The sequence below is a fragment of the Balaenoptera physalus genome (genome assembly GCF_965194825.1).
Source record: "Balaenoptera physalus genome assembly, chromosome: 5".
NCBI lineage: Eukaryota > Metazoa > Chordata > Mammalia > Artiodactyla > Balaenopteridae > Balaenoptera > Balaenoptera physalus.
This window is the reverse complement of record NC_138884.1, coordinates 149547498-149567565: the sequence shown is the minus strand read 5'-3', so window position 1 is coordinate 149567565 and position 20068 is coordinate 149547498. Positions and strand designations below refer to the sequence as shown.

At 42.8% G+C, this 20068-nt stretch overlaps 1 protein-coding gene across 3 annotated transcripts in view; it reads right to left on the bottom strand.

Annotated features, from left to right (window-relative positions):
* The window catches only part of POLN (DNA polymerase nu), a 175073-nt gene that overhangs the window by 114503 nt on the left and 40502 nt on the right, over positions 1-20068 (bottom strand). For all 3 annotated transcript variants that reach the window (XM_082462539.1, XM_082462538.1, XM_082462537.1), the window contains exons 8-11: positions 11933-12090; positions 8978-9046; positions 7686-7746; positions 6928-6992 (exon numbers count right to left, since the gene is read on the bottom strand). In XM_082462539.1, coding sequence (XP_082318665.1) covers positions 6928-6992; positions 7686-7746; positions 8978-9046; positions 11933-12090 — 353 coding nt within the window. The remainder of the gene's footprint in view (positions 1-6927; positions 6993-7685; positions 7747-8977; positions 9047-11932; positions 12091-20068) is intronic.

Here is a 20068-nt window from a genome sequence, read left to right as displayed (position 1 = left end):
AAGAGTGAGAGAGAAATTAAGACATTCCCAGATAAACAAAAGTTGAGGGAGATGTGAACACTATACCTGCCCTGGAAGAAATGCTCAAAGAAGTCCTGCAAGGTGAAATTTAAGGACACTATACGTAACCTAAAGCCAAATGAAGAAATAATGATCTCAATAAAGGTAAATACGTGAATTATAAAAGCCAGTATTATAAAAATTTGTAACTATACTTTCTGTTTTCTGTATGATTTAAGAAAAAAACAATTATGAGTATAAAAGTTAGTAGTACTGTAACTTTAGTTTGTGACTCCAAATCTTCCTTTCTACATAATTTTTAAAAATTATTAGTTTACATTTTGGGACCCACAATGTATAAAGATGTAATTTTGTGACATCAACAACTGGAAGTGGGGGGACAGAGCTGTAAAAGAGCACAGTTTTTGTATGTCATTGAAGTTAAGCTCATATAAATTCAAATTAGAGTGTTATTAGATGTCATCTCCATGGTAACCACAAAGAAAAAAGCTATAGAATATATACAAAAGGAAATGAGAGAGGAATTTAAACATTTCTGCAAGAAATCAACTAAACACAAAGGAAGACAGTAATGCAGGAAATGAAGGACAAAAAAGCTATAAGGCATATAGAAAACAAATAGCAAAATGATAGAAGTAAGTCCTTCCTTATCAGTAATTAATTAAATGTAAATGGATTAACTCTCCAATTGAAAGACAGAGATTGGCAGAATGGATAAAAAACCATGGTCCAAATATATGTTGTCTGCAAGAGACTCATTTTAAATTTAAAGAGACAAACAGGTTGAAATTGAAAGGATGGAAAAAGATATTCCATTCAAATATTAATGAAAACAGAGCAGGGATGGCTATATTAACATCAGACAAAATAGAACTTAAATAAAAACTGGTTAAAAGAGACAAAGGATGACATTGTATTTTCAATACAGCAAGAAGATATAATATAAGCATTTACATACCTAATTACAGACCATTAAAATATATGAAGAAAAACTAACAGAATTGAAGGGAGAGATGGATAGTTCTACAATAATAGTTGGGGACTTGAATACCTCACTCATGATAATGGGTAGAACAACCAAACAGGAGGTAAGTAAGGAAATAAGAACTTAAACAATGATAAACCAACTAGAGCTAACAGACATGTACATAACACTCTACCCAACAATAACATGCGCATGGGATATTCTTCTCAAGTGAACATGGGATGTTTTCCAAAATAGACTACATGTTAGGCCACTAATTAAGTCTCAAGAGATTTTAAAAAACAGATATCATAGAAAGTATCTTCTCTGACCACAGCAAGTTGAAGTTAGAAATCAAGAACAAAAGGAAAACTAGAAAATTCACAAAATTGTATAAATTAAACAACACACTTTTAAACAACCAAAAGATCAAAGAAGAAATCAAAAGCAAATTTAGAAATTACTTAGAGATGAATGAAAACAAAACCACAACATATCTGCATATAGGATGCAGCAAAAGTGTTAAGGAGGAAATTTATAGCTATAAATGCTTATATTAAAAAACAAGAAAAATCTGAACTCAATAACCTCACTTCACAACTTAAGGAACTAGAAAAAGAACAGACTGAACCCAAAGATAGCAGAGGAAGGAAATAATAAACATGAGAGCAGAGTTAAATGAAATCGAGAATATAAAAACAATAAAGAAAATCAATGAAACCAAAATTTGGTTCTTTGAAGAGCAACAAAATTGACAAACCTTTAGCTAGCTAGACTAAGGAAAAAAGAAAAGGCTCAAATTACAAAAATCAGAAATTTAAGTGAAAAATATTACTACCAGGGAATTTCCTGGCAGTCCTGTGTTTAGGACTCCACACTTTCACTGCCAAGGGCCTGGGTTCAATCCCTGGTCATGGAACTAATCCCACAAGCCTCATGGTGAGGCCAAAAAAAAAGAAATTACTATCAATTTTACAGAAATAAAAAGGATTATCAGAGAGAACTATGAACAACTGTACACCAGCAGAATGTATAACCTAGATAAAATAGACAAATTCGTAGAAACACAAAACCTACCAAGACTAAATCATGGAGAAACAGGAAAACTGAATAGACCTGTAACTAGTAAGGAGACTGAATCAATAATCAAAAATCTCCCAACAAAGAAAAGCCCTGGATGCAATGGCTTCACTGGTGAATTCCAGCAAACATTTAAAGAAAGAACTAGTCCAATCCTTCTGAAAATATTTCAAAAAAATTGAAGAGAAGGAAACACTTCCCAACTCCCTTTATAAGGCCAGCATTACCCTGACACCAAAGCCAGACAAACACACTACAAGACTACCGATCAGTATCCCTTATGAACACTGATGCAAAATTCCTCAATAAAATGCTAGCAAGCAGAATTCAGCAGTATATTAAAAGGATTATACAACATGACCAAGTGGAATTTGTTCCTGGAATGCAAGGATGGTTCAACATATGAAAATTAATCAATGTAATATGCCACATCAGCAGAATGGATGGGGGGAAAACACATGATCACCTCAAATGATGCAGAAAAAGCATTTGACAATATATAACACCCTTTTATGATAAAAACACTCAGAAAAACTAGAAATGGAACAAAACTACCTCCATATAGCAAAAGTCTTTAATAAAAAACCCACAGCAAGCATCATACTCAGTGGTAAAAGACTGAAAGCGTTTCCTCTAAGGCAAGGATGTTTGCTTTCACCACTTCTATTCAACATGGTATGGAAGTTCTAGCCAGAGCAATTAGGTAAGACAGAGAAATAAAAGGCATCCAAATTGGAAAGGAAAGAATAAAATTATCCCTGTTTGCAGATGACATGATTTTATATGTACAAAACTCTAAAGATTCCACAAAAAAACTGTTAGAACTTTCTGAACTCAGCAGAATAGCAGGATACAACATCAACACACAAAAATCAGTTTCATTTCTACACATGAACAATCTGAAATGGAAATTACAAAAACAATTCCATTCACAATAGTATCAAAAAGAGTAAAATACTTAGGAATTAACTTAACCGAGGAGGTGAAAGACTTATATGATGAAAACTACAAAACATTGCTGAAAGAAATTCAAAAAGACATAAATAAATGGAAACACGTCTCATGCTCATGGATTGGAAGGCAATATATTAAGATGTCAGTACTAGTCAAAGTGACCTACAGATTCAATGCTATCCCTATCAAAATCCTAAAGACACTTTTTTTTTCAGAAATAAAAAAAATCCATCCTAAAATTCATACAGAATCTTAAGGGACACCAAGTAGCCAAAACAATCTTGAAAAAGAAGAACAAAACTGCAGGACCCACACTTCCTGCTTTCAAAACTTACTACAAAACTACAGTAATAAAAAATAGTGCGGTATTGGCATTAAGACAGACATACAGACCAAGGGAATAAAATACTGAGCCCAGAAATAAACCCTTGCATATATAGTCAAATGATTTTGATAAGGGTACCAAGACCATTCAGTGGAGAAAGGACAGTCTTTTCAATAAATGGTGCTGGGAAAACTGGATGTCCACATGCAGAAAAATGAAGCTGGACCCTTAGCTAACACCATATACAAAAATTAACTCAAAATTGATCAAGGACCTAAATGTAAGACCTAAAATAATAAAACTCTTAGAAGAAGAGAGGAAAAATGCCTCACAGCACTGGATTTGGCAATGACCTCTTGGATACACCACCAAAGGCACAGGTAATAAAAGAAAAAAATTTTAAATTGGACTTTATGAAAATTAAAAATTTTTGTGCATCAAAAGACAGTATCGGGCTTCCCTCGTGGCGCAGTGGTTGAGAATCTGCCTGCCAATGCAGGGGACACGGGTTCGAGCCCTGGTCTGGGAAGATCCCACATGCTGCGGAGCAACTAAGCCCGTGAGTCACAATTACTGAGCCTGCGCGTCTGGAGCCTGTGCTCCGCAACAAGAGAGGCCGCGATAGTGAGAGGCCCGTGCACCGCGATGAAGAGTGGCCCCCACTTGCCGCAACTAGAGAAAGCCCTCGCGCAGAAACGAAGACCCAATGCAGCCATAGGTAAATAAATAAATAAAATTAAAAAAAAAAAAAAGACAGTATCAACAGAGTAAAAACACAACCCATAGCATGGGAGAAAATATTTGAAATCATATTATCTTCATAAGGGATTAATATTCAAAATACAGACAGAACTAAAACTCAACAGTAAGAAAAAAAAAAACCCAATTCAAAAATGGGCAAAGGACTTCAATAGACATTTTTTCCAAAGAAGACGTACAAATGGCCAATAAACACATTAAAAGATTCTCAGCGTCACTAATCATTAGTGAAATGCAAATCGAAACTACAATGAGATACCACCTCATACACATTAGGATGGCTACTATCAGAAAACAGAAAACCATAAGTGTTAGCAAGGATATAGAAAAAATTGGAACCCTTGTGCACTGTTGGTGGGAATGTAAAATGGTACAGGGGCTGTAGAAAAAGTATGGTGGTTCCTCAAAAAATTAAAAACAGAATTACCACAAGATTTAGCAATTCACTTCAGGTTACATGTTCAAAAGAACTGAAAGCAAGATATCAGAGATATTTGTATACCCATTTTCATAGCCCGTATTCACAATAGCTAAAATACGGAAGCAACCTAGGTTGCATCCATCAACAGATGAACAGATAATCAAAATGTGGTATATACATACAATGGAGTATTTTCTTTAAAAATATTTATTTGGCTGCATCGGGTCTTCGTTGCAGCGCACGGGATCTTCGCTGCAGCGTGCGGGCTTCTCTCTAGCCGTGGCATGGGGTTTTTCTCTCTTTAGTTGTGGCTCGGGTTCCAGAGCCCATGGGCTCTGTAGTTTGCAGCATGCAGGCTCTCTCATTGAGGCACGCGAGCTCAGAAGTTGTGGCACGCAGGCTTAGTTGCCCCGCAGCATGTGGGATCTTAGTTCTCTGACCAGGGATTGAACCCGCGTCCCCTGCATTGGAGGGTGGACTCTTTACCACTGGACCACCGGGGAAGTCCCTACAATGGAGTATTATTCAGCCTCAAAAGGGAAGGAAATTCTGCAATATGCTACAACATGGATGAACCTTGAGGACACTATGCTAAGTGAAATGAGCTGGTCACAAAAAGACAAATACTGTCTGATTCCACTTATATGAAGCACTTAGAGTAGTCAGAATCGTAGAGACAGAAAGAAGAGTGGTGCTTGCCAGAAGCTGCGGGGGTATGGCGGGGAGAATGGGGAGTTATTGTTTAATAGGTATAGAGTTTTAGTTTTACGAGATGAAAACAGTTATGGAGATGGATAGTGGTGATGGCTGCACAAAAACATTAATGTACTTAATACCACTGTACTGTGTAGTTACAAATGGTTACGATGATAAATTTTACATGAAGTGTACTTTATCACAATAAATTTTAAAAGATTTGCACTATTAATTGTGTGTAATTTCTTTCTCAATAAAAAAATTACATAAAAAGAAAAAATCAGTTGCAGGTTTATAAACCTAAGTGCAAAGGCTAATGAAAATAGCTTCAAACATAACACATGAGAGTATTTCATGAGCTTGAAGTAAGGAAAGTTTTCTTAAACAAGATGCAAAAAGCACTAACCATAAAGAAAAAGATTGATAAATTGTGCACTACATTAAAAATTAAGAACTTCTGTTGGTCAAAAGACCCCATTAGGAGAATAAAAAGGTAAGACAGAGCGGGCAAAGGTACATGTAACCAGCTTGTAACAAGAATATATCAAGATGCCCTAAAAATCAGAAAGTGATAGACAAAAACCTCAATATAAAAATGGGTAAAAATTTTGAGCAGATCCTTTACCAGAGAGAAACTCCTAATAGCCATCGATGAAGTAAAAGCTATTCAACCTCCTCAGTAATCAGGACAATAGAAACCAACATCATAACAAGATACCATTACGTCCTCACCAAAATGGCTCTACTAAGAGGCCGGTGGACCCCTGTGAGGGAAGATGCGCAAAGACAGAACCCCGTGTGCACTTCTGGCAGCTGTGACTTTGGAAGGCAATTTGGTGTTGTCTGATAAAGCTGCACCAGCAGCCCACCCTGCCTTGTACCCCAAGAGGCATGTGCCCACGGGCCCAGGAGATGTGCTCAGGGGTGCAGCCCGGTTTGTAATGCCTGCAAACTGGAAATGACCCCGATGCCATCAACAGTGGGATGGAGTCCTTCAGTGGAGGACAAGGCACCAAAGGACATGCACTAGAAGCTGGGACACAGGGGCTGAGTGAGAGAGGTCACACACAACCGTTAACTTACAGCTCCTTCAAAAGGAGAGACGACTATATTGTTTAGGTTTTGAAGTGGAAAACTGTAAAGGAAACCAACAACGTAACGACTATAAAAGTCAGGACGGGGGGTTGCTTTTGGCAGCAGGAAGAGGGTTCTGATAGGGGAGGGCAAGCAGAGCTTCTGGAAATTCTCTGCTTTGACCTAAGTGATGGTTATACTGGAGTTTCCTTTAAAATAACTTAAGTGGAACATTTAATGCATCTTTTTCATGCATCTTTATGCATCGCTCTGTATTTTTTATTTTTCACAGTTAGAAAACTTTGATTTTGCTTCTTTAAAGAATCCAAGAAACGTCACCAACTACAAGGGGCAATGTCCTTGCAAGAACCTAAGTTTGGAGAAGGTCAGTGGGTATCCACTAAACCATGCACGCATCCACATGGAGAGCAACCAGATGTGACGCTTGTTTCAACCCTTTCAAAGCGTGGTACCCCCCCTGCAGGAGTCAGAGATAGGAGGAACAGTGCCAGCATCAGTCTGGGGCAAACAAGGAAGGGAAGAAAAGGAAAGTCACCCTAGAACTGCCAAGGGGACCAACTCATCAGACAGGAGAGAGCTAACACACGCAAACAGTCTGACAGAAGAATGTACCCCAAGAAGTGCTGAAGTCCTCTTCATCTCTTCCTTGTTCACCTGAATGTTGTGGCTTTCCATCACTGTTATTCAAAACCAAAGCAGATAAAAATCTGTACTGCGGCAACAAATCATTTCTGAGAAAGACTGCAGTGCCAAGAGCAAGCCTCACCCCCCGATGAGCACCAAGATGACAGTGCGAGCTCGGCAGTGTCCATGAGGGTCAGTACTGGAGCCCAGCAATGGTGGCAGTGGGCATGGGGACACTCTGGATGGAGAGTCGCCCCCGGCCGCTCAGCTGCCACGCTGGGCAAGGCTCTGCTCTCCCGGGTGCCCAGCAGGACAGGGCAGGTCAGGGGCTAAGAGCAAAGGCAGAGCAGAGCCTGCAACAGTGCTTGCAGGGGGTTCTCACGAAGCAGAAGGGTCCATCACACCAGGACCAGGACAAGTGCTGACCTGGAAAACATCCAGACAGGCCTCCTCCCCCCACCACTGCTCTCAGGGCTGTGGGAGTCCGGCAGGACACCTGCAGAACAGGCAGTACAGAAGGGATACCACGTGACCCAGATGTTAGAACCTTAGAGTCCTTCTAGGCCAAGAGGTGATGCGGTCCAATCCCTCTTGTTAGAGAAAGGGAAAGTTAAGGGCTCACTGCCTCTTCGGTGCCCATATGATGCACTGCCCGCCCCAAACTAAGTCAAGAGAAAACAATCTTCCGAAAAGGTACAAAGAACTCTCTAGAAGGATGACTGGGCATCATCTTTAGGGTACCTTACCTGCCAAAATTGGTATCAGAGGAAGCTCCAAAGTACAAAACAGTTGCCATAAACCATAAACCTGTTTCATAGGAAGAAATGACATCAGTGTTACTTTTAAACTATTATTTCTACCTGCGTTTGCTGAACAGCCTACTTAATTTCATTGAGCAACTCCTCTGGTGGGCATGGTTGGTTCCCCTATCCTCCTTCCTAATAAAACTCCTATTTTTGTCAAGTATCCTATTTTATTACCAAGCCCTAGTAGAGATATTCAGAAATACCTGGTAGGACAAGTCCCACTCCCACTTTTCTTTAATCTTTCTCATTTTTAAGTGTGATTTAGGTATTTGTGGACTTTTAGTCTCCCATTTAAATTTCAAAATAGGTTTTCTGAATTCCCAAAAATTTAACTAGAATTTTCATCGATTTTGCACAGACTTTATAAATTAATGTGGGGAGACGTGCACCACCTTCGTCTACTCGGATCACCTCCCACGCTCTTTATCAGGGTTTCCATCTGAGAGCCCTCTGCCTCGTCTGTCCTTCTGCTGTGCCCTCACCTTCTCGACTGCCCCTAGGACCCATCCTCTGTCCTGCTCTTGGCCCTGGAAGAAGGGTAGACGCCCTCCGGGAGACATCAGCCGGGCTCCTTCTCTGCTCTCGGGCTGGTTTTGCCCATTCAGGGGCAGGAGGAGAGGGAAGCGGGTTTCCCCTGCGCCAGCCCACAGTGCACTTCTGGCCCCAGTCCTTGGCCTGCAGCCACCGCTTCTGGCACCCAGCTCCTGGTCAGCAGCCCCCGGCAGGGGCACTGCTTTCCCAGGGTCCCTGTAGCAGCCCGCCCTCTGAGCCCAGGGGTGGAATAGCTTCCAGCCAGTGCCTGCCCCTGCAGGCTTCTCGGTCCCTTCTGGCCCCCTGGCTCCTGCCCTCGCTATGGTTCACAGTCTCTTCATTCAACACTTCCCGACGGGTCCTTCAAATGACCTCTGCTTCCCAATGAGACTCTGAGTGGAGCTGTGCCCATCACTACTGACTGAAATAAACTCTTAGCTTTTATGTTAACTGCAGAGTTAGAGACAATCCAATTGAACTGAGTCTTTAAAAAAATGTTACAATTGTTGTCAACCTATAGAAAACATTTAAAAAACTTCAGGTCTTATCATCTGGACTGCCCTTCTATGAGCGATGCGCAGGTTCACTTGGCCTCAGAACCCCGTTTCCTGCACAAAGACACTGAGGGCACTGTTTCCTGTGAGCATGGATGCGAATGAAAGGCAGCCCTTGGACAGTGAAGTTACAATGAAACGCCTTGCCTTGAGCTGGGAACAAAGGCCCGTCGTAAGTCTGTAGAGCGCCCTCAGGTTCGCATGTACATTCTGATTCTTTAAAAGATCAAAAGAATTAAACATTAGGCACATTTGGCAGCAACGTTCGTCACAGTCTAGGAAGCGGCAGTGTTTCCTCGGCAGAGAGCACACGACTGGTGCCGCCACCCATCGCCTCAAGCAGAGCAGTTGCCACACTTTGGAAGGTACTTCTCAGGCAAATTCAAGCTACCTATTGCTTTCTTACTTTCTCCCCAACCCAGTTTTCCTCATTTTACAGGAAATGACCCACAAAGAAGCTAAGTGCCCAAGGTGCAAAGATCGCACGGTAGAGACAGACCTGGCCCCTCGGCTTGCCCCTCCCCCCACCGCGGGCGTCTGGGAGCCAGCGCCTCACCCACACTCACCGCCGGTCCCCGCCCCAGACACACACAGAGACCCTGGGAGGTGGGCCAACAGGGTCTGTGTCCAGCTGACCGAGAGGGCGGTGGTGAGCCGCGGCCCCGACAGTCAGTCGAATTCTGCCCCCCTGCGCAGAGCCCTGCGTCCCCACTGCACCCCTCCCGCTGCCACACGGCCCCCCAGACTCCAGGCGGCCAGCCTCAGTTTAGAGACGCACACACCGCCGCCCCCGCCACGATGATCGGCGGCTGGCTGTGCACCCCGCGTTTGTCTTGCCGCCATCCCGGGTCTTGGCTCCCCCGGGAACCACTAGCTGGGAGGCACCACGAGCACGTCCACGTGAACGCGTCGGCTGTGCCCGGCAGACGGCCGCCGCCCTGCTGCCTGAACGCGCCTCCCCGACGGCAGCGCTGAGCCGCGAGGCTTCCCCGGGACGGCTCGCGCTCGGTGGCGGAGCTCTGGCCCCTCGCGGCTCAGCCCGGCCGCAGCTCGTCTGCCCACGGTCGTCATCTTCCCTCTCGCCATCCGAGGTCTCCGGCCTCCCCGACAGGAGCCACACTCTCAGGAGTCCTCACTGCTTCCCCGCTGCTCCTTGACCCGGACGGCGCTTTCCTTTCCCCTCCTTTCATACCACCGCCCCAGGGCAGCAGGAGACCCTGCGGAGCAGCGGGCCGCCTTCCACCTCCTGCAGACGCGTTGCTGGCCTGTTCAACAACATACGGAGCCGAAGCTCATCCCAGGCAGCCTCCTTCCCGCCTGGCGTGTGGAGGAGGGCCTCGGGCGAAGCTTCCCGGTGGGACCATAAGGCAACGGCGCGCGGGGAGCGACTGAGTCGCACAGCTCTGGGAGCAGCTGCTCGGCCTGGGTGAAGGGCTCCGACTCCTCGCCAGGGAGAAAACACACCCGCTGGAGCTGGTGCTTTGTTCCGTGCAGCCACTCCCATCCCTAACTTGCACGTCTGTATACTGGAAAGAAACTATACTTTAGAGTTAGAAATCCAAACTCTGAACTGAACCATGACCTTGGGCAAGGTGCGTGTACATGAACCTTTCTGCACCTGGGTTCTCCTCTGCAAACCTGGGCTAACACAGAGGCGGACAGCTCCCTCCTTCAGCAATGATATCTCGGCTTGTGTCTGGGGAACTTCCCGCCCCAGCAGCATGGATCTGGGGAGACTGCCAATCTCCACGCCCTGCCTGCCCTGCTGAGGGGCGGACATGTGACACAGTCGTGGAAAGGAGACTCTAAGTGCTAAAACTTTGAATCTTGGACAAAAGTGACGTGTAGAGAAAATGATCACAGCTCATTGCCGGCCCCCGGCCCGTGGGCTCCTGCTGCCTGGGTCCCCAGACCTGCCTGACGCCTGTCTTCCCAAAGCTTGGTTCTGCTTTTCCTCTGAGGCTCTGAGCTACCCCACATTCCTCTGACAAATCTCTTTTTAAACTAAGGGAGAGTGAGTCTCTGTATGTCCAACCCCAAGCCCCTGTCTGACGCAGATCCCTCCCCAGCTGCGGGTCTGCAGGATCAAGCACCCCAAGCAGCCGACCAGCCCCCAGCTCAGCCCTGGCACGCAGGGCAGGCTCCCATGGCCTCCTGCTTGGCCTTCTAGTCGTGCTTTTAACATGGGCCTGTTCACTTACACCCAGGAAGTCTGAACAGAGTGGCCTGATGGTGGCCGGCGCTGCTCCCGCTGGGACGCCTCCTCTGGCCCTGCTGTGCAGCCATGTCAAGTCTCCCTCTCGCTGGGCTCCGGGCAGGTTCCAGAGCCGCAAGCACCCGTGCTTCTCCAGACAGTGGTTCCTAACAATTGGGTGCATCTTGAAAGAGGGGGCTCAGAGAGACAGACCTGGGCAGTCTTACAATTCTCCCCGCAGGGACTGAGGAGAGGCCTTCCCAGGCCTCGGCCACAGCAGCTGTATCACCAGCATGAAGAATTTATAAACAAGCAGCTCTCTGCTCACAGAGCTGGCGACTCTCTGACACAAAGAATCCATTTAGAAGAATCACGCTGTGAATGGCACCTCCCAGGAACAGTTGACAGAAATCACCCATCTTTATTCAGTATCCTCTACCAGAAATGTCAGGGTAAACAGCATTTCTGCTGAATAAGTAAAAATGAATGTCAGCAATGTTCTTTTTACTACTGGACTGTCTATGAAGTAGAAGAAGTTCCTAGAGGAAAATTTGGGTTGTATTAAGGTTGATAAGGCTTCCCTGCTGGCGCAGTGGTTGAGAATCTGCCTGCCAATGCAGGGGACACCGGTTCGAGCCCTGGTCTGGGAAGATCCCACATGCCGCGGAGCAACGGGGCCCGTGAGCCACAACTACTGAGCCTGTGCGTCTGGAGCCTGTGCTCCGCAACAAGAGAGGCCGCGACAGTGAGAGGCCCGCGCACCGCGATGAAGGGTGGCCCCCGCTCACCGCAACCAGAGAAAGCCCTCGCACAGAAACGAAGACCCAACACAGCCAAAAATAAATAAATAAATAAATAAAGTTATTTTTAAAAAATAGGTTGATAAACCTTATCTTAAAACAACTCACCACAGTCTTTCTTGAGGAATTTCCATATGTGCTGTTCACCTTAACTGTGATGGAGTTTCCCAAGTATTTTGCCACTAAGTCTTCAAAAGAGGGTGCAGCATCAGTAGGATCTATAAGCCATGCAGCAATTCTGGGATCTAGCCCTACAAAATCAGCAACTACAGAGAAAAAGATCATTTAATCAGTCTAAGAAAAATGAATAATTATACTTTTCCCTGCTTTAACAAGGTTCTCAAGGTTCAAATGAATAATTACGGTACTACCATCCCCTCAAATCACAGACCTAAGTACCAACGTGATGCTCCCTCACTCCTAAAGAATGTTGAGCCTTTGATAAGAGTGGCCTCCACAAACCAGGTCCCACACAGCCAATCTCTATGGGGAATCCATCCCAAAGTAGCTCTCTCAAAAATGTTAAAAGAGATGGAAGTCAGAATCCTCAGCCACACCCTTGCCTTCTCTTCCCCACTCTTCTCCCTGCTCTGGAGCCTCTCTCTGCCCCACACACCTCTCTTTTCAACCACACATGTCCCCGTGTCCACTCTTTCCAAGCCTCCCCTCCTCCACCCTCCTGCTGGGCTGCCTCCCAGGCCACCCCTAACCCTGCATCGGGGTGTCAGGAAAAAAGCCTCTCGAGTGAAGGAGGAGCGGTGGGGCCGCCTGAGCACACAGCGGCTGGTGGGCAGTGTACGCGAGGGCAAAGATACCGGACATTCTGTGCAGTCACTCTGAGGTGAGGAAACCCTGTGAGACAGCTCGTGTGCTGCACCGTGATGTGTGAAAAGAGTGGTGGTAGAAGGCTGCCCGTGAGCCTGGGAGGCCACATCACCCCTTAAGTGTTAGTTTTCTCGTCTGAAAACTGGGAGAAAAATCACTGTAAGTATCCATGGGACACATATGAAGGTGCTTTTCAAAAAATAAAAGTGATGGGGACTTCCCTGGTGGCACAGTGGATAAGACTCCGTGCTCCCAATGCAGGGGGCCTGGGTTCAATCCCTGGTCAGGGAACTAGATCCCACATGCATGCTGCAACTAAGAAGCCCGTGAGCCGCAGCTAAGGAGCTGGCAAGCTGCAACTAAGAAGCCCGCCTGCCACAACTAAGGAGCCCGCCTGCCACAACTAAGACCTGGCGCAACCAAATTAAAAAAAAAAAAAAAAAAGAGCCTTATAAGAGTATGTCCTACTATTATAAAAAAAATAAAATAAACTGATATTTGCTAAATACATTTTAGTACCAGAGTATTTTAGACATGGAGAGGAGTTATAAAAGGATGAGGAGGCTGATAAATTAAGACGTAAGTCTGAATCCTAAGTGACTGCTTTCTGAAGTTACTTTAACATTTTGAAGTGTGCTTTACAAAAATAAGGAGTCTGCCTTTAAATAAAACTGTAATCTCAGATCACATCACACTAAATATATTTTCTGGCATCTTTAAATCATAGTAGTCTAAGAGATTTATATTTACCAAAGCAGCCAGTATCATCGCTTTTTTGTTTGATGCATGGGACGTCTCCTATGTTGGCAGATATGGAACTTGGGGTGACAGGAAGTCTGTAGGCACTCTGGCTACTTGCCGCCCAAGTCAGCCGTCATGACTTCATGTAACCATATCTGCCAATGCTGACCGAGCCAGATTATTTCATTCTACTTGCCTTTTCAAAGCGCTAATGTTTCAAAATTAAGGGTTCTTATCAACATTTTTTAATTAAAATTTACTTTTTTAAAAAACATTTTTATTGGAGTATAATTGCTTTACATTGTTGTGTTAGTTGCTGCTGTATAACAAAGTGAATCAGCTATATGTATAGATATATCCCCAAATCCCCTCCCTCTTACATCTCCCTCCCACCCTCCCTATCTCACCCCTCTAGGTGGTCAGAGCACCGAGCTGATCTCCCTGTGCTATGTGGCTGCTTCCCACCAGCTATTTTACATCTGGTAGTGTATATATGTCAATGCCACTCTCTCACTTCGTCCCAGTTTACCCTTCCCCCTCCCCGTGTCCTCAAGTCCATTCTCTAATTCTGTGTCTTTATTCCTGTCTGCCCTTTGGTTCTTCAGAACCTTTTTTTTTTTATTCCATATATGTGTTAGCATATGGTATTTGTTTTTCTCTTTCTGACTTACTTCATTCTGAATGACAGGCTCAAGGTCCATCCACCTCACTACAAATAACTCAATTTCATTTCTTTTTATGGCTGAGTAATATTCCATTGTATATATGTGCCACATCTTCTTTATCCATTCATCTGTCAATGGACACTTAGGTTGCTTCCACGTCCTGGCTATTGTAAATAGTGCTGCAGTGAACATTGTGGTACATGTCTCTTTTTGAATTATGGTTTTCTCAGGGTATATGCCCAGTAATGGGATTGCTGGGTTATATGGTAGTTCTATTTTTAGTTTTTTAAGGAACCTCCATACTGTTCTCCATAGTGGCTGTATCAATTTACATTCCCACCAACAGTGCAAGAGGGTTCCCTTTTCTCCACACCCTCTCCAGCATTTATTGTTTGTAGATTTTTTGCTAATGGCCATTCTGACTGGTGTGAGGTGATACCTCATTGTAGTTTTGATTTGCATTTCTCTAATGATTATTGATGTTGAGCATCCTTTCATGTGTTTGTTGGCAATCTGTATATCTTCTTTGGAGAAATGTCTATTTAGGTCTTCTGCCCATTTTTGGATTGGGTTGTTTGTTTTTTTGATATTGAGCTGCATGAGCTGCTTGTATATTTTGGAGATTAATCCTTTGTCAGTTGCTTCATTTGCAAATATTTTCTCCCATTCTGAGGGTTGTCTTTTCATCTTGTTTATGGTTTCCTTTGCTGTGCAAAAGCTGTTAAGTTTCATTAGGTCCCATTTGTTTATTTTTGTTTTTATTTCCATTTCTCTAGGTGGGTCAAAAAGGATCTTGCTGTGATTTATGTCATACAGTGTTCTGCCTATGTTTTCCAATAAGAGTTTTATATAAAGTGTCTGGCCTTACATTTAGGTCTTTAATCCATTTTGAATTTATTTTTGTGTATGGTGTTAGGGAATGTTCTAATTTCATTCTTTTACATGCAGCTGTCCAGTTTTCCCAGCACCACTTATTGAAGAGGCTGTCTTTTCTCCATTGTATATCCTTGCCTCCTTTATCAAAGATAAGGTGACCATATGTATGTGAGTTTATCTCTGGGCTTTCTATCCTGTTCCATTGATCTATATTTCTGTTTTTGTGCTAGTACCATACTGTCTTGATTACTGTAGCTTTGTAGTATAGTCTGAAGTCAGGGAGCCTGATTCTTCCAGCTCCGTTTTTCTTTCTCAAGATTGCTTTGGCTATTTGGGGTCTTTTGTGTTTCCATACAAATTGTAAAATTTTTTGTTCTACTTCTGTGAAAAATGCCCTTGGTAGTTTGATAGGGATTGCACTGAATCTGTAGATTGTTTTGGGTAGTATAGTCATTTTCACAATGTTGACTCTTCCAATCCAAGAACATAGTATATCTCTCCATCTGTTTGTATCATCTTTGATTTCTTTCATCAGTGTCTTATAGTTTTCTGCATACAGGTCTTTTGTCTCTTTAGGTAGGTTTATTCCTAGGTATTTTATTCTTTTTGTTGCAGTGGTAAATGGGAGTGTTTCCTTAATTTCTCTTTCAGATTTTTGATCATTAGTGTATAGGAATGCAAGATATTTCTGTGCATTAATTTTGTATCCTGCTACTTTACCAAATTCATTGATTAGCTCTAGTAGTTTTCTGGTGGCATCTTTAGGATTCTTTATGTATAGTATCATGTCATCTGCAAACAGTGACAGTCTTACTTCTTCTTTTCCAATTTGTATTCCTTTTATTTCTTTTTCTTCTCTGATTGCTGTGGCTTGGACTTCCAAAACTATGTTGAATAATAGTGGTGAGAATGGGCAACCTTGTCTTGTTCCTGATCTTAGTGGAAATGGTTTCAGTTTTTAACCACTGAGAACGATGTTGGCTGTGGGTCTGTCACATATGGCCTTTATTATGTAGAGGTAAGTTCCCTCTATGCTTACTTTCTGGAGAGTTTTTATCATAAACGGATGTTGAATTTTGTCGAAAGCTTTTTCTGCATCTATTGACATGATCATATGGTTTTTATCCTTCATTTTGTTAATATGGTGTATCACATGGATTGATTTGTGTACATTGAAGAATCCTTGCATTCCTGGGATAAACCCCACTTGATCATGGTGTATGATCCTTTTAATGTGCTGCTGGGTTCTGTTTGCTAGTATTTTGTTCAGTGATATTGGCCTGTAGTTTTCTTTTTTTGTAATTCTGTTGATTTGAGTCTTCTCCCTTTTTTTCTTGATGAGTCTGCCTAATGGTTTATCAATTTTGTTTATCTTCGGAAAGAACCAGCTTTTAGTTTTATTGATCTTTGCTATAATTTTCTTCATTTCTTTTTCACTTACTTCTGATCTGATCTGTATGAATTCTTTCCTTCTGCTAACTTTGGGGGTTTTTGTTCTTCTTTCTCTAATTGCTTTAGGTGTAAGGTTAGGTTGTTTATTTGAGATTTTTCTTGTTTCTTGCGGTAGGATTGTATTGATAAACTTCCCTCTTAGAACTGCTTTTGCTGCATCCCATAGGTTTTGGGCCGTTGTGTTTTCATTGTCATTTGTTTCTAGGTATTTTTTTATTTCCTCTCTGATTTCTTCAGTCATCTCTTGGTTATTTAGTAGTGTATTATTTAGCCTCCATGTGTTTGTATTTTTTACAGTTTTTTTTTCCTGTAATTGATATCTAGTCTCATAGCATTGGGGTCAGAAAAGATACTTGATATGATTTCAATTTTCTTAAATTTACCAAGGCTTGATTTGTGACCCAAGATATGATCTATCCTGGAGAATGTTTCATGAGCACTTAAGAAGAAAGTGTATTCTGTTGTTTTTGGATGGAATGTCTTATAAATATCAATTAAGTCCATCTTGTTTAAAGTATCATTTAAAGCTTGTGTTTCCTTATTTATTTTCATTTTGGTTGATCTGTCCATTGGTGAAAGTGGGGTATTAAAGTCCCCTACTATGATTGTGTTACTGTCGATTTCCCCTTTTATGGCTGTTAGCATTTGCCTTATGTATTGAGGTGCTCCTATGTTGGGTGCATAGATATTTACGATTGTTACATCTTCTTCTTGGATTGATCACTTGATCATTATGTAGTGTCCTTCTTTGTCTCTTGTAATAATCTTTATTTTAAAGTCTATTTTGTTTGATATGAGAATTGCTACTCCAGCTTTCCTTTGATTTCCATTTGCATGGAATACCTTTTTCCATCCCCTCACTTTCAGTCTGTCTGTGTCCCTAGGTCTGAAGTGGGTCTCTTGTAGACAGTATATATATGGGTCTAGTTTTTGTATCCATTCAGCCAGTCTGTGTCTTTTGATTGGAGCATTTAATCCACTTACATTTAAGGTAATTATTGATATGTATGTTCCTATTACCATTTTCTTAATTGTTTTGGGTTTGTTATGGTAGGTCTTTTCCTTCTCTGGTGTTTCCTGCCTAGAGAAGTTCCTTTAGCATTTGTTGTAAAGCTGGTTTGGTGGTGCTGAATTCTCTTAGCTTTTGCTTGTCTGTAAAGGTTTTAATTTCTCCGTTGAATCTGAATGAGATCCTTCCTGGGTAGAGTAATCTTGGTTGTAGGTTTTTCCCTTTCATCACTTTGAATATGTCCTGCCACTCCCTTCTGGCTTGCAGAGTTTCTTCTGAAAGATCAGCCGTTAACCTTATGGGGATTCCCTTGTATGTTATTTGTTGCTTTTCCCTTGCTGCTTTTAATATTTTTTCTTTGTATATAATTTTTGATAGTTTGATTAATATGTGTTTTGGCATGTTTCTCCTTGGATTTATCCTGTATGGGTCTCTCTGCACTTCCTGGACTTGATTGACTATTTCCTTTCCCATATTAGGGAAGTTTTCAACTATAATCTTTTCAAATATTTTCTCAGTCCCTTTCTTTTTCTCTTCTTCTTCTGGGACCCCTATAATTCGAATATTGGTGCATTTAATGTTGTCCCAGAGGTCTCTGAGACTGTCCTCATTCTTTTCATTCTTTTTTCTTTATTCTGCTCTGTGGTAGTTATTTCCACTATTTTATCTACCAGGTCACTTATCCATTCTTCTGCCTCAGTTATTCTGCTATTGATTCCTTCTAGATAATTTTTAATTTCATTTATTGTGTTGTCCATCATTGCTTGTTTGCTCTTTAGTTCTTCTAGGTCCTTGTTAAACGTTTCTTGTATGTTCTCCATTCTATTTTCAAGATTTTGGATATCTTTACTATCATTACTCTGAATTCTTTTCCAGGTAGACTGCCTGTTTCCTCGTCATTTGTTTGGTCTGGTGGGTTTTTACCTTGCTCCTTCATCTGCTGCATATTTCTCTGTCTTCTTATTTTGCTTAACTTACTGTGTTTGGGGTCTTCTTTTCGCAGGCTGCAGGTTCGTAGTTCCCGTTGTTTTTGGTGTCTGCCCCCACTGGGTAAGGTTGGTTCAGTGGGTTGTATAGGCTTCCTGGTGGAGGAGACTGGTGCCTGTGTTCTGGTGGATGAAGCTGGATCTTGTCTTTCTGGTGGGCAGGACCACGTCCGGTGGTGTGTTTTGGGGTGTCCGTGAACTTAGTATGAGTTTAGGCAGCCTCTCTGCTAATGGGTGGGGCTGTGTTCCTGTCTTGCTAGTTGTTTGGCATAGGGTGTCCAGCATTGGAGCTTGCTGGTTGTTGAGTGGAGGTGGGTCTTAGCTTTCAGACGGAGATCTCTGGGAGAGCTCTCGCAGATTGATATTACCTGGGGCCAGGAGGTCTCTGGTGGTCCAATGTCCTAAACTCGGCTCTCCCACCTCAGAGGCCCAGGCCTGACACCCAGCTGGAGCACCAACACCCTGTCAGCCACATGGTGTCTTGATCCCCAAGAAAGCTGCTCACTGGATGCACCACCACAGTGGGGATCCAAGGGGCTCACTGGGAACAGGAAACGATGCCACTGCTCAGCCTCGGGTACCTGAGGGATGACCCGGATGCTCCAGGGGCACCGTCCAGGGCAGGGCGAGAAGAACTCCTGCTCAACATATATTTTTGAAAATCCGTGGGGAAGTTCTGACAGCACTGGAGTGGTCTGGGGCTGGTCCCTATTAACTCTTATAACTAATAAACTGAAGCCACCAGGACAAGCCTCACACTGGGGAGAATGGCAGTAACTGAAAAAGAAATGCCAACAAAACAGATTTTAAATGAGCTAAGAAAAATTAAGAGAATGATAGAAGTTATGAAAAACAAAGAACTCAGAATTAGAAATACTTAGAGATAGAGATTAGGTGACTTAGGAAAAGAAAAGCTTAATGAAGAAATGACAGAATTCAGGAAAGCAAAGTAAAACAAAACAAAACAAAATTTCTGAAATAAAAACTAAACTGGCAACACACAAAAGCAAATAAGTGCAATAGATAATGCCTTAAGTTTTTTTCTTTTTAAAAAAAGTTTTTTTAAACTTTTTTCTTTTTTAAAAAAATTATTTATTTATTTATTTTTGGCTGCTTTGGGTCTTCATTGCTGCGCATGGGCTTTCTCTAGCTGTGGCAAGTGGGGGCTACTCTTCATTGTGGTGTGCGGGCTTCTCATTGTGGTGGCTTTTCTTGTTGAGGAGCACAGGCTCTAGGCGCGCAGCCTTCAGCAGTTGTGGCACGCGGGCTCAGTAGTTGTGGTGCACGGGCTTAGTTGCTCCATGGCATGTGGGATCTTCCCAGACCAGGGCTCGAATCCATGTCCCCTGCATTGGCAGGTGGATTATTAACCACTGTGTCACCAGGGAAGTTCCTAAATTTATTTTCATTTTTAAAATTTTTGGCCACACCATGTGGCTTTTAGGATTTCAGTTCCCTGACCAGGGAATGAACCTGGGCCATGGCAGTGAAAGTGCCGAATCCTAACCACTAGAGCATCATGGAACTCCCTTAAGTTTTCCTAAAATGAAGAAGGGAAAGAGGAAATTTTTTTAAATTAAAAAAATGAAGAGATTGAAAATGGATTCTAGATAAAGTGATAAATAGGAAAGATGGAGAAGATTCAACATATGAAGTCACAATGACAATTCAAACATCACAAAAAAGATAA